General features: G+C 40.4%; 1 protein-coding gene across 2 annotated transcripts in view; it reads right to left on the bottom strand.

Annotated features, from left to right (window-relative positions):
- The window catches only part of LOC144770293 (Golgi apparatus membrane protein TVP23 homolog B-like), a 121558-nt gene that overhangs the window by 50736 nt on the left and 55148 nt on the right, over nt 1-15674 (bottom strand). For both annotated transcript variants that reach the window (XM_078654690.1, XM_078654691.1), the window contains exon 4: nt 4912-5001. In XM_078654690.1, coding sequence (XP_078510816.1) covers nt 4912-5001 — 90 coding nt within the window. The remainder of the gene's footprint in view (nt 1-4911; nt 5002-15674) is intronic.

Below are 15674 nucleotides of genomic sequence, written 5' to 3'. Positions count from 1 at the left end.
GTAAAATTATCTAAGTTATAGTGTTTCAAAGCTCATGGATTCTATGGGACGTCAGATGTCATATTGATGAGTACAAAACATCTTTGTGTTCCTGGTGTTTTTCTGCCATCTCTGCTCATGTAGAAGTCACAATGAAATTGCAAGACAGAAAAAGAATTTAGGAGTTATTTGGGGTGCTAGCATGAACTTCTCTCCTCAATTAGTACTCTAACCAAATAGTGCTGGTTTATGCTATGCTAGCTTTGAGAGTTACATTGCTTTCTTCCTGTATGCTATCATATATTCATAGTAGGAGCTTCAATCAACTCAAAGCTGGACTATGTAAGTACTATGAATGGTGGCCAAACAAATTACACATTTAGAGTTTACAAAATGTGGTGCTGTGTTACATTAGTTGACTCCACAAAGTAGAAACAGGGTCTCGAATGCAGAGATCCTTCCATCGGCTAACAGTGAAAGCTAGAACTGATTTTAAAATCCGGAGTTTGGCAAACAAATTTAATCAGGTAACAGACCCACAACTCCAATTGCCTTACTCAATAAATTGGTAAATACATACCTGTCAAACCTTTGTGATCGGCTGATGTTTCACTCTTGATTGTTCTACATAGTAAATAAAAGTCTCAAGACGATAGGAGGCTCTCATTAATAGGACCTAAACTTTGGAATGCATTACCTCTGCACATCTGAAAATTAGAATCATTGTTGTCTTTTCTCAAGTTTTTAAAAACTTGGTGTTTTGCTAGTTTTTTTTTTAAACTTTCTTTTATGTCATCATTTTGGATTACATCCCGATTGCATAATTCAGCGATTCAGGGATCCTAGATAGGATTCAGTGCATTTTTAGTATGGCACAAGTAAACGATCTCCAAGCACTCTAACCGGTTATATAATAGTTAAGTGAGAATATGCGGTCTCCAGTGGTACGAGTAGGTGAATTACGGCCGAGGCGAGCTCCACTCAAAGAATGAATACAAGCCCCTCCAGACCATGGGGCTAATCTGAACCTCATTTGAAATACTACGATCAATTGAATTAAAATCGAATGTATTATAGTGCACACACAGTAGGTCTGTACACATCACTTCTCACTTAACAATTTATTTACCTCACTTTCAGGTCACTTAGGAGTGTAACGCACAGGGCTGGCCCGTGTGTGGTCCTGAGGAAGAGCCGTGGGGTGGCTTGAAACATGTTGACCAACACTAGAGACTTTTAACTCATTATGGTTACATCGTTGTCTAGTACCCGTTTTTAATATACTAAGAGCTAGAATAAAGTGTTTCGCCCATTAGCCATATATTTTTAGATTTTCTATCCCCTCCACCAAATACTGCACCACACATAGTAGACTATTAGTGCTCCAACATAATTTCGCAAGTCGAAGCACATCTCAATCCGCAGCGGATTTAAAGGACTAATGATGAAGCATGTCACCAGTGGGAAACCCCGGTGAGTGAGAGGACTCAAGAAAGCATTTGTTCTTTCTTGACATAAATACCGGACCTTCCATTTCAATTTGACTTGGGGGTCAAACGTCACCCTAACTAGGTCCTCTATCCGTTTTTTTTGCGTACATGATTGAAAGGAGGGTGGACATAGCCTAACCCCGTTTTTGAAGTGTGCAATACTACATCCTGTTCATTCCAGTGTGAAGGATGTCCAGTCTTAGAATCCATTTTATTTCTTCCTTGTTAAGTAATGATGCATTGTCACCACTACGTTCAGGCACTTTAACGACTGTAATAACGTGCCATTGGAAGTCATTTTTGCTGTGGTTAAAAGTTCGAAAGTGTTCCACCAAAGGGGCATTAGCAACCTTGAAGTGAAGGCGGCTCCTGTGTTGGCGTGTTCTCATTCGGACTTTCAGCGTAGTTCGGCCAATAAAAATCAAGATTGCATGGACAAGTAATAGCGTTAATTACATTTGTAGCATTGTAATTTGTGAAATGGGGCAATGTCACTTTCACATTTTTATGTACAAATTCCTTGGTATCGACAGGAAACTCACATACACTGTAGTTCCCACATTTATGGTGGCCAGAAAGGGGAGTGAGACCCCATAGATCATTGAGATTACTGTTTGTTTTGACGGAAGGTAGACTTGCGCGCACCAAATGATCCGTAATGCTTTTGTTTTTACAAAATGCAAAAATTGGGCATTCTAGAGAGAGCTGATCGGCATTCAGTACATTCCAATGACGTAGTATGTTTTTCTTCACCTGGATGGAAATGGGGGACAATGTAGGGACGCATACCATAGTGTCCGGTCAGGGGAGTATAAGGCTCCTGGCCCCAATCTCCTGGAGTACCAGTCCCAAAATGATTTTATAACCCGCATAGCACGTGGACACAGATGTGATTTTTTAAATATTCCTGGTGCTTAGAGACTTGAATGCCAATTCCCGAGCGGATAGAACAGTGGCCAATGACGGCAATGTTGACAAGGACTTTGTCATTAACATGGATGTGGTTAACAATAAGGCAAAAATATCTCGATTGACGAGAAATGATATGCTTAGACATTTTTAGATTTCATAGTCCTTGAAACAGCAAGCACAAGAGTCCACTAGGATCTTTGAGCCTCCTCATGAGGAGATGGCATTGCAGATTGATGGAAGGTACAGACTTTGCCTCAGTTAATACTGGTGGTGGCCTTTCCACTTCAGAAACTTTCCCAGAACCCAAAATGCAAGAGCTGAACCCGGAGTAGAATCATGGCCAGCAGTGGCCCTCTAATGTAATAACCTGACCAATATCCTTTGCCTCAATGTAAGAGCATTTGAAAGTCTTAAGGAGAAGTTATTTTAAACATTACATGCTTCTGGTATGTGGTACGGAAGAATGTGGATCATCAAACAACTTTTAATGCCACTGACTGATATTTAGTCAAATGGGCTCTCCGTCTTTTGATGTTCAGTCATCATTTTTCTTCCTATAATTAAAGACTTTCCTAAAAACTCCCCATGGGAGCATGGGCCTGCATGATAAGAAGAACCTCCTCCTGTCTTTGCGGCATCCACAAGTCAGATATGCACACAATCTCCTAACTAACTGTATAAACATTATATTTGATAGGTATAGAGACAGTGACTAGCATGGGCTTAATCATATTATTAGCTGTAAAACGGGCAGAAGCACTGGCTACAAAACTTGGGTTATACTCAATCTCAAATCTGATACCTTCCAAATCGCATTTGCTCCGAGTTACTCAAAGAGAACGTATAAATTAGATTGAATTGCTTGGATCTAAAAAAAAAAATTCAATATTTTTTTAAAGTTCAAGCAAGTCAACCAATACTACAATTTTGGTCACATGCAATTATTTTACAAACTGTCCATCTAAAAGAATGTATTCAGATTATTTTACATACAGACTAGCTGCAAAATATACTTGACAATATTCTTTTTGTTTTTAAAACCTAACCAAAGCACAATTATCAGTCACACCTAACTAACCGAACTTCAAAGAGGAGTAAATACAGAATGGTGTAACCTCTAAATTAATCATCTAACAGTCTGCTAGTTTTCTCAGCTAGTTCATATTATCGGTTATATACACAGTTTTGGCTTCTTATTCACTGAATTTATCAGACTTTATGGCTGATGAACCTACTGAAATGTCTCACTTCCAGGTGTGCCTTAGTCAACAGATTGAATCAATGTATTGTTAGATTCCTATTGTTAATATTAATCAGTACTGGAATTGTAAATGCGTCGTAGGGCAGAAATCCTACTGACCCTTTCCTTATCCTTATGTAGACTGAGGAAGGTTTCAGCTTTACATTCACTCATTTTCTGCTGCTTTGATCAGAATTTATATAGATTATGTATTTCTTTTGTTTAAAATTTCGGATGTTACAAATAGTCTTTAATTCAGTTTATGTGGCTCACCGTGAACTGCCTAAATCTCTTAAAGGCAATCCACTGGGAGACATGAACTACACACACACAGTACACAAATAGAATACAAGCGAGTCCATTTAAATTACACATTTTCTTTGATCAACTCTTAGCAAATGTGATTGGAGAGGTATCAATTTTGAGATTATGAGTGGGTGATGTGAATTGATACAACACAGTTTAAACAGGCTGGATATTTTAGTGAACAATATACCTTAGATTATAACATTGAAGGAGAAACTGAAATGAAGCCTAAGCTAATTAACTCTTTTTATCAAAGACTCCCACCCTGTCAACTGGGAATAATTAAAAGAATATCAATCTATGAAAGATCCAAACCACGCACATGTCACAATTTAAATAGCCTTACCATCTAACACCAGTTAGCCAACAACTATTGGCTGCTCTGGAATACAAGTATTCCACCATGGAAGTAGACTGCCGTCATTGACCAAGGGTGCTTAAGATTCTGTTTTTGAGCCCTGCATGTCAAGCAGGCTTCATGCAAACTTGGATATAGTTTGGATAAATAACCATTATCGTCACCAATGTTTTAGACTTCAGATCCCACCTTGTGCATTCAAAAAACGCTGGCAAGCCGCAATGGACCATGTACTGGCAGCTTAAGGGAATCTGTTGAGACTCATCCCCTCCAACGTACCCAACTCGCATGCTAACACAAGTCTGCATCAAACATCTATGCACCACTGAAAAATGGTCAAACCTACAGATTTAAGCTAGTCTTTTCGTAATCAACCAGTTCTGACATTTACCTCCTGAACATACCTACGTAAGCAGAACAATCAAACTGTCCCTGCTATCAGACCGTGAAAAAGCTTTTCATGGAATATCTTCCCCATACTAGTTTTTTTTCCATATGAACCCCTAAGCATTCTTTTATCCGTAGAGATGCCATCAAGAGTGCACATTCAAGAAACTAGCTTATGAAACAAATACTGTAAACAAGTGCTTTTGGTAAAAAAAATCCACTATTTAACATTAATTTACCTTCCTGGATTCGAAGACCCAGTGACTCTTCCCATCATCATCCACCTGGTTCCACCAACGAAGGCCAACCATGAGCCGACCTGTGACATTCTAAAGAGGAGACAAACCAAAGAAAAGCATTTTGAATTTGCACACTCAAGCCCGCAGTCTGAAAGACAAGCACAATAAGGTCAAACACCTATGCAAAACACACTACTAGAGTTCCATTCAGGATTCCAGTATAGTCATATTCCTTGTGTGAGAGTAAAACTGTTCTCTTAAACAAAGGTGAATACTAGTCAACATCTTTCTCCAATACGTATTCCAGCAAACTCCATCATTTCCTTTCACCTTTCCGTCCACCTTAGAAAAACATTTGTAGCAGGTAAGGGGACAAAGGACCCATCCACCTTCAATCGACTTTTAGACTAAGCATGTAGTCAACTCAAGATCCTGTCAAAAGTGCTCCAAAAGTTATGGCATTATAGCCAAGAAAGTAGTCACCTTCTTGCGGATATAGTTACCTTTCTGAGTCGCGATGCCTGTAACGCTTCATAAACTCTGAAATCAATTATAGCTGTACGCCCTTGAGAGCTGCAACAATTTATTCAAGTAAGAAACTATCATTCTCTGTTAAAAGGCGGTTTACATAAAAATCATGTGACATTGTAGAGATGTAGCAGAATGGTGGAATACGTATGACACAAAACTACTTCCCAACAGTAGCATAGCAAGGGTGCCAAGGACCCTAATGCAAACATAAAATATATTCTTTGCTTATAGCAAATTTCTCACAGAAAATGTATTTTTAAAAAAAACAGATGTCAAATTATGCCTAAGTGCAAATTACATTTGAAAGGAGTTTAAAGGTCTGTCAAATGAGCCGAATCCTCTTGCCTAAAACTCCCTACCCCAAAAATTCACTTTACAATAGAGCCTACATACTATTGACAAAGAATTCTGTCCTCCAGTTCGTCAACGTTTTGAGGAAGTGCTGGCATAATCTCCTCATTTCAGGCCTATCTGGCTGCAATGTTTTCTTGAGAAACTGGCACAGCGCATGCACAGCTGTAGGGATACTCAGCATTCACCCTGAACATTTCAGCAAAGTTTAGATGTGGTGGATGAGGCAGATAGGTCAGCCCTAAGGAAGGTAAAGACGGGCTTGGATGTGAACAAGAGGAGAATGGCGAGTACCCACCGGAGGCCATTCTTTTGGGGCTGCAGATTCGACTAACTGCTTCATGCGTCGTTGTCTGCCTAACAATACCTGCTGTTGAGACAAAATGATAACATTTTTAACCTGTCTTTGGGACTATCGATCATTGGAGTTTAAATCAAGGTAAGGAGGGCTTCTTTGTGCCACGAAGAGAACCGCTGAAAGGCAATAGAGAATATTTTCTCTCTTAACATTTAGATGACACAAAGTGAGAAAACATTACTTAAATCCATTAACGCCCAACACGGTGGCTTAAAGGAAGAAGCGGACAGCATCAAGACATCGCTAAAAGATGTGGGAAGTAAACCGAAGGATCTGACTGGCAGGGTTCTTTCTGTGAAACCCAGTAGAAGGACCTGAAATGCCTGGAGAGGTTATTGTAAGCAAACTTACAAAAGATACTGGCTAAGTTACTAGGTATGCAACTTGATGAAAGTTGGAGCATTGTGACCAAAGTCTTTCAGACGCTACTTCAAACTCAAAATAATCAAAGGGGAATTCTGGTACCACTGTGGTGGTGGTCAGCTGAGATAATGGCTTGAATTCAGCGCATGGCAGTTCAACAGAATGCAGTCAAACGAGAGATGTAAGTATGCTGATATTTCGGGACTTGAGCCCACAAATGTTTGCCAAGAAAGCGCTAATGAATAACAGGTAGGAGCTCATGAATGGAGGTGTTATAGCATTTGTGCATTACCCAGTGAGATTGACGTTTGAATACCAGGGTAAGAAATCGCTATGTTCACAGGTGGATTCTGACAAAGCCTTCCTAGAAACTGTGGGTTCAACAGACAGGCAAACTGCACCCGCAGGGTATGGAGAGAATTAAGTTACCACTGGATGCTGGTCTGGAGGGGACAGTGACGTTTCCCCTATAAAAATGCTTTTGAATTATATTTCTCTTTTTTTCCCACACAGTATTTCCCCTTGCTCTCACTTAACAAGAGCTCAGTTAATCTTTGGGATCATCCTATTCGGTCAATGCCTATTGTTGTATCCTGGGTTGCTATTATTTATGCTGTGCCAGTGCAACCCTGCCTGAGTGATGTAAGATGGAATGTTGTGAGTGGGAACTCACAGTTGGAGAAGGGCTGAGCGCCTAGCTGGGTGCTCCTGGTGGGGTTTATATCTACTGAAGTACTATGCTGTAACCAAACGTAATAAATCTTCATGTAACACTACAATCAGCGTGGACTTGGTTACTACACCCATCTTCTAAATTATGGTTATGCTTGTGTTTAAGTAGTTTTCTCAGCTGAGACCGTTTTGCATAAAAGGAGAATGTTGAATCAGCACTGCTTTGGTAAGACACGTTCCTGTCTGGATGGTTGAATTCTCAATCAAAAGATGTGAATCTAAAACTAAAGACTCGATTCTAGAGACGTTTCTGCAACAAGGTGCGACTTGTGCTCAACGTCTTCTTAACTTTACAGAAGTCATTCTATTGGTGGAAGAAAGGTTTGTGAATTGGGAAATACATGATTAGACATGGGCTCCAATCTTTATCAAAATGTATGAAGTTATTTTTATAGTTCCACATTCAATATCAAAGTTCTTTCGAAGCAGATTATCACTGACTGCATACAGTACAGTTAGGAATCTACTTAGGCATTACAGCCATCTCTCTAGGAAAATAGACTTTACAAATATGGGCAGATAAACAGCAGGCCTGCTTACATGAACAACAAGAGGTACAAAACAGGTAGCTTAAACGCAAGATGTCTCAAGCTATACAGGTATAAAAAAAATCAGTTGCAGGAGCCTCCTAATATATCTTGCAAGCATACAAGAGAACTCATAAACAGAACCAACTTCTTATCAGCTCATTCACTCAACTGAGAGTGTTTACATGCACCTATTTAAACAAGCCTTAAAACAGGGGAAAACATTGTATTGGGTGACTAGCAACTCCCTTTCTTCCAGTACCTGTTTTTGGGACCAACAGCTAAGCAGGTAGAGGGTTAACTTTTATAAATCTAAAGGGGTATTAGGTGCTGATCAATAAGTGACAGTTGTTAAAGAAATTATAACTCATCCCTATCTTTATTGAGAGGTGAATTAAACCAAAAAAATGTTTTCCCTGAACTAATTTCACCTGATTAGGGCACAATCACTGCAATTCACTTTTAGAATTCCAAATTTCCCTGAATGTAAAAAAAGTAAAGAGGCTTTGTATATTGTTTATCAATAGAGTTGCAACGGTGGCACTGGAAACAGCAGATTTCTATTAACTAGCCCAGATTAAGAGTTATTAGCACTACCGTTGTCTGTCAGGACTCAGCATCCAAAAATAGCACTCCTAATAAAGGTCAGAAGAACTCTTATGTGCGCTCCTGGGAAGGGTCAGGAGGCGAGGGCAGGGGCTTTGAAGGTGTCTGTTTACAAGGGTCACTTTTATGACACCAAAGACCAGAAACCAATAATGGAACATTCGGATTGTCGTTCTATACTATGAAATTCAAGTAAGAACTTTTCCTTATTAAAAGTAAAACAGACGACCATCGGATAGGGGAACACCTTTTGAAAGTAAGAGTGAGCATTACTAAGTAAAAGTTCTTGTGCTATCAAATCCCACGAGAAGTGAAACTCCAGCGAGATTTCAAAGTCTCAGTGGCAATCTTTACACCACATCTATAACGAATGTGCCCCTCAGACTATTGAGTCGGACTGGGGGGTGGTGGATCCACTGTGCGGAGGCAATCGTCAGATCACCTGCATTTCTCTCATCCTCTGTCTTCACAGTGAGGCGCTGTGCTGGGGTGGCTGGAGCAGAAGCCTTTTACCAATGTAAATCAGTGACCATCAGATATGAAGCTGGCCATGAACCCTATACTCTGGTGACTCTGTTACAGCGGATGTCAGTCAGGTGTGTCATGACCTGCCCACGTGGATGTGATCTGTGATGACCTCTCAGCCCAGTGCTCTTCGATAAACTACTACCCTTTGACAGCCCCCATCTTATTTACCATTGTGTTGTATTGCCACCCGTGCTCCTCTTTACTTGCGCAGTCTAGTTTTTGGTCCTTCGTGTTCTGGAACGGAAGCTGTCGCTACAGGAAGTAATTCGATTAAGACAGAATTAAATTTCCATTGCGCCGAAGTATTTATTGCTGTGCTTGATTTTACAGCACTCTGGAAAACGGCGTCTGCACTCCCGCCCTTCTCCCACTCTAGGGGTTTTACAGTTTGTTAAATTGCCCTTCCTTTCGGTGCTGGTAGACACAACTTTTTCTCCTTTTTGTAAGTCCGTCTTTGCTTGTTATAGTTCCACCCCAAATTAAAAAGATATCGTCTATATATCTCTTCCATTTTTTCAAACTCCAGTTCAGAGGGTACCCACGGCGCCTAATTAAGAACTCTATGAAAAGAGCCTGGTACTGTCCACGCGAAACCCTCCTTGAGCCAAAACCTAAACAACCGACTGAAAAATTGGTATGTGTTACTACCTACTCCCCAGTTTCCAACCGGGTTAAACAATGTGTAAAAAAGAACTGGCACATTTTAAACTCAGGGGTACTGAATTGGGACACTCCCCTGTTTGCCTTTAAGAAGAATAAAAATCTTAAGGACCAATTGGTGAGGGCAGCATTACCGTCTACTAGAAATGTAACTCTTCACGATCACTGGCAATTATCCCCACTCCTTGGTCACTCCCGTTGTGGGTCGTGCGTTGTTTGTGATTTTTCAATTGATGGCAAGGAATTTGTGTATAACAATGTAAGAAATGCACTTAAAACATTTACCAACTGTAATAGTCAGAACATTGTATATGCCATTTTTTGCCCCTGCAACTTGATATACGTGGGCCAAACTAAGCAGAAGGTCAAGCTGAGGATCTCTCAACATCGTAGCCGCATCAGGTGTAAAACACCCAACGCCCCTTTGGTAGAACATTTCTTGGAGAAAGGACACTCTGAGAATGATATCCGCTGGACTGTTATCTCACAAATCATCATTCCACCCAGGGGTGGTGATCTCACTCGCCTCTTGAACAGAGAGGAACTCAAATGGATTTTAAAGACTGATAGTCTTAACTCTGGGCTTAACCTTCAAGATGAATGGACTGCCCTTATTTAGAACTTGGTGCTGTTTGTAGTCAGACCTGTATTCTGTTGTAAATATGTATTTTAACTGCACTATCTATATGCTTTCTCTTAAGCATGTCACTTATTTAGAACTTGGTGCTGTTTGTAGTCAGACTTGTATTCTGCTGTAAATATGTATTTTAACTGCACTATCTATATGCTTTCTTTTAAGCATGTCACTGTCCCTTCACGTCACCACTTATACCCATCGCTAACCACACCCTCACTCACTCCCTCACTGTCCCAAGATGGCGCTTATGGGAGTCCGTCAACTATTTTTATGCCCTACCCTCGGACCAATCAGAAGCTATTATATTGCTTGCTGAGCTATTCTGCTTTGAGCACGCCAGGAAGTGAAACTCTCGACCGACTAACCCGGTAAGCAGATCCCCTTTACCCTCGACATCCGTGCTAATCGCCGTTATTGATACACTTCAGTAACTCCTTCCTCATCCCCAGGTATCCTGGCAGCCGACGGACTCCACTTAATTCCGCGGCTCCCGCCACCCGATTGGGGTAAGTTAGATACTCCAATATTTAACCTTGGGTCTCCTACACGCTGGCCGCGTTATTTGTTCTCATTTTCTCCTTTCGCTTGTCCAGGGTGAACGTGTGTATTTCCGCTAACCGAGGAATAAGCCTCTACACCATGAGGCGTTCGTGAGCATTTGTGCCTATTTTGACTCCCGCCGCCGACTCCCTGTAAACTACCACGGACACTATCACGCATTCCGCCTTAGAGAGCACTTGTACTCTTGATACCATCCGTCACTCCCTCATTGCGTTATACCCCCCCTTTTTAGTCATTGCGGTATTGTTCTGAACCACGACGGCCTTGATTAAATTGTCCGCTTCACTGGGCACTTTCACTACCGTATTGACCTAACTTCCGCCCTCCTCCTAGCATCACGGTTGTTCACAAGGACCTGATCTTAGAGTATTCGTGCACCGACCACCATAGCTCACCTGATAGATTTGACTAGTGTTGCGCCGCTCACTGGTCACACTGAAGTCACTGTTTCCTTACCATGCTCTTTACCATGTAAACGCTGTTTTTGTACTTAATGTGAATATTTCCTCTTCCCCCCTTTAGGCATTTAGAGGCTTAATTACTTTAAGGCTTTTCATTGTATCTGTCCTGATGATGGACCCTGAGATTTACTAGGGGTCCGAAACGCCGTCGACTTTAAATGCACTGAAACCGAATTGTGATTACTATTGGATGTCAAGTGCACGGTTGTAATACTCTGTACAATTGTATTGTTGATAGAGTAACTTGTTTTCGCCTTACAAAGCCCTTCTTTGCTGTCTATATCAACCCTTTGTACCTGCTCTGTTAGTACTGGACACAGGCTTGTGGTCCACACTGGTTGATTGTTGGAAGGTATTTCTATGTGATTTGAATACATGAATTCTGAGTAAAATCTCTGAAAGACCACTGTCCGGCTGGACATGCCTTTCTAAAAATATAGATTGACTCTGTCTATATTTTATTTTTGTGCTGAAATTTCTCAATGTTGGGGACCAATGTTGTTTGATAAAAAATATGCTCCCGAGGTCCCTGCTGACTAATTTTGGGGTCCCTTGTTGTTGTTGAATTAATATTACTGAAAGTAGGCATCCTGTTTTAAATTATTTCATTTTCCCAAAACGCACGTTATTAGGCTTTGCATTTGTGATTTTCTGTGTCAGAAGCTGCTAGTGGGGTCTCTTGGGCAAGACGCTCTGCAAAAGGCTGCACTAACAAGCCGGCACCTGTGAGGAAAAACTAATTCCGCAGATTTGCAGTATTTTGACCCTGCAGTCGAGCTCACAAAATTGCACACTACTGTTGGAGGTGCACGTGCAAAAAACGTCAGTTCTTTCGAATGCAACACCAGTTTTCAGGTGTCTTCCAAATATCACTGCAGTGATCTTGGACTTAAAATCATATTTTGGCTGTCGGAATGAGTGTTCAGTGCCTAATTTTTAAAACAATGATCGTAACAAAAAGTGGAATATGGCAGGCACATTTAGTGAGTGTGCTGAGTGGCTTCATAACTCAGTCCAAAAGAGGTTAGTTGTGTCTCGGTCATTGGAAGGTCCTTCTCCCGCCCGATTGATCAAATAAAATAATCTACGTATTAGTAGGTAGAGTTGTAGGTTTCGCCAATACTACGACTATATGCACACAGTGTTTAATAAGTGAAACTGCGACTCAAGATGGAGATCTACAACTATTTATAACAAGCATTTGCAATGCAATAGGTCTCACAGTTACGCGAGTTTAAGCTATTGGCATTGTAAATGACAATGCCTTTTATTTTTGTTTTTAAAATGAAAACAACAAAAAAAGTCATGGTTATTTGCAATGTCAATAGCTCAAACTCGAGTAACTGAAATACCTATTGCATTGCAAATGCTTGTTTAAAGTGAAAGCGACACGGAGATCGGATCTGGGTGACTTCCATCCCACGCATAATGTGGGCTGGTGAAGTAAATGTTCCTAGTGAAGTAAATGTTCCTATTATTAACATTCTCCTCTCGTTCACAACAGCAAGCATGAGTAACTTTCAATGGCAAATTTCTGCATCCCACAGCGCAATGACTGGAGCTAGATCTCTCGATCTTGGCGCCTTATCCACAACTTGTCAGGAAGGGAAAGTGGTTTGTGTTTAGCACGCAAAAAGGAAAAAAGGGGAAAGAGGCTATGTATAGACCCAGTGGTAATTATCCTGCTCTCTTTCTTTCCCAAAGGAAGACGAGCTGCATCTCTCGCTCACCCTTTTGTTATTTTACCTTATTATTTTAATATATTGTTTTATCCAGACTCCATCCCCTTGGGCTCAACGGATCGTCACCGAGATGACATGCGGGTGGAGCGCGAATGGGCTTGAGGTTGGGTCCATGCTGCCCTGCAATCCCATTAAAAGAAGACAGAGTCTGCAATAGAAATCTACAGATGTCAAACTGGGCAGAATCTATTGGGAACAATGTTCGCAAGCTTTTTCAATTTTACCCAAACCGTTCCCAAAATGTTTTGTACTTTTAAAAAAAGAAGAAAAAAAAGAGTTCGTCCAAGGTCAATACGGACAGTGAGCTTCCACATGCTGAAAGGGAAGCAGGGGGCTCATCTGTAATGTAAAGTGAGATAAAGGACACACAGCTAAAGAACAAACAATAATTCTCTTCGGGGGGCTGGCTGCTACATGAAAGAAATGCAGATGTGTGAAATTGGTTAATTAGCAAGTCTAAATCTGCTTGGGAAGCAGAACAGAATTAAATTGGTAGAATAATCTTGAGCATCATGGTAACAATTTTTTTTTCTGTTAGAGTTACAACTAAGGCTGTTACCAGTTCTGGAATGCGTCTTTTAAATGGAAACCTATACAAACTTTGCAGTCTGATTGCATATTTGTAAAAATTTTACTTTTTCAAGCATACTAAGCACACAACTCTTTTTGCGACAGCTTACCTTATATTGTGTATAGACTATCGAATGCTGTGCGTTACAGATTTTCCAAAATGCAGCAGTCTATCATATTATGCGTAATAAATTTTGTTAACTAATGATTTACATATTTACGCTGCTTTCTATCACAGGCTGGGATCGCAAAAAAACATTACCATTCCCTAGTGCATCATCCAGGATTCAAATCCTGAGGTTACACACACATACATCGTAAGTGATCGCATTAATATACTAGGCTTTCATACTAGAACACGAAATTTACCCTAGAGAAATTCATTTGCATTTATTTTTCATTTAAGGTGCGTGCTCGTTAAATTTTATATGAAGTTACCAGGAGGTTACTGAACATTTTGTTATTTTTAGCAAATGTCTGACTCCACCCCATTATACACAGCATCACAGTTCCCATACTTTTTTGTTTCTATGTACCTCCCAACGTGTGTGTGGAGCCAAAGAACGTCTCCAGTGTCGAGGAGGACCATATAAAATGATGAGCCGCTGTCAATTTAACTGGATTTGGTCTCCGTTCTAATTGATGTAGCTCCAGGACTTTATGTTGGATGAAGTTATAAACCATTTCATCAGTCTTAGGGACAGTTCAGTGACTCTAAATGCCACTGCCCATAGGTTGCAGAGAATGTTTTACACCACTTCTACCTCAAAACAAAATAACTGCAAGCTACTTTTTCCAGCCTAGATCCCTAGAGTTCCTGTCCCTGCTGCGTGGCAGACCAGTGCTCCTACTTGCTACTCTTTGCTCCCATGTCCTGGTGCCTCTCACACTGGAATCTAACTGCTTAACCTCTGACTATCTGAAAGGCAGGGCAACAAAACGCTCCTGTAACCTTTGACTGGCACCCAAAAGGCTGACTGGAAGGAGCATAACAAGACATTTCCTGCAGCAACACAGCACGAACTGCTTCACACACCTCAACTGTCTAGTTGAGGCAGAAATGTTTTGGAATGCGCCTCCGTAGAGGAGAATCACATTAAATTAACTAGAAAGGACGAAAAAGCACAGGATGATCTGCAAATGTGGAGAGCACTGTTGGATGGATTTATAGCGGGAGGAAGCACAAATGCGAAACTGGACATGAGCCCCGAAAGAGGAAGGGAAAATAGAATACAATTGCAAAACAGATACGTATCAGAACTTAAAATGTGCACGGGGTACGCTTGGAGGAAGATCCTAGCATCTTAAGATGGTTCTATCTTGTAGTACTGGACTGGCTATATCATCTATGCTGTTTATGGATAAACACAGTCAACGACTGTTAAACATGGAAGTCTTATGGTTATTGTTGTTGACAGTACAAACTAGAAAAACTTTTCTAAATAAAGGTTATACTTTTTTTTTTTTTTTTAAACCAAGTAGGCCTCACTTACTTATTGCTAAAAGCATGTATTTAATTCAATAGGCTTTTAAAGGTAAATTGTTATTAATGTGCTGCAGCCTATAGGTAAGAACTGTGTTACACAGTCCCTAGCCAATTATTATAGTAGCAAGGGTTTTGATGTTGGTGACTAGTTCGAAAAAACCATGGGGATACCAACTTTGTACTATGGTAATCCTTATTAGGCTCCATTAGGAGGAATATTATATTGTTTTGACAACTGTAATTGTGCACATATTTGTAATTTTATTATGGTATACCTAATGTTTGCCTTGTGGGAAAGCATATACTCAACACAGCGGGTTTGAGTTGCTAATGGCGACAACACAATGATAAAGTTTATAGGCCTGATTGTTTAGTATGAACAGATGATGAAAGCAGAATGGCTGACATTTGATTGTGAAAAGCATATGTTAAAGTCAACAAGCATTTAATAGTGGATTGTTATTACTTTGTATTAAAGCCTACTGATGGGTGTTTTGTTAAGTGGAATTTCACAGATTACCATGGTAAGCAAGGGTTTTGGTGTTGGTTATCCCCCTGCGTGGGTATAGATTTGCACCATAATAATCCTTGTTATCCCTCCTAGGAGAGACAATATTTTGCTTTGCCAACTGTAATTTTGTATACATTTG

Source organism: Lissotriton helveticus, chromosome 7 (genome assembly GCF_964261635.1).
Source record: "Lissotriton helveticus chromosome 7, aLisHel1.1, whole genome shotgun sequence".
Taxonomy (NCBI): Eukaryota; Metazoa; Chordata; class Amphibia; order Caudata; family Salamandridae; genus Lissotriton; species Lissotriton helveticus.
Note: the sequence above shows the minus strand (reverse complement) of the source record. Positions and strands in the feature narration are given on the sequence as shown.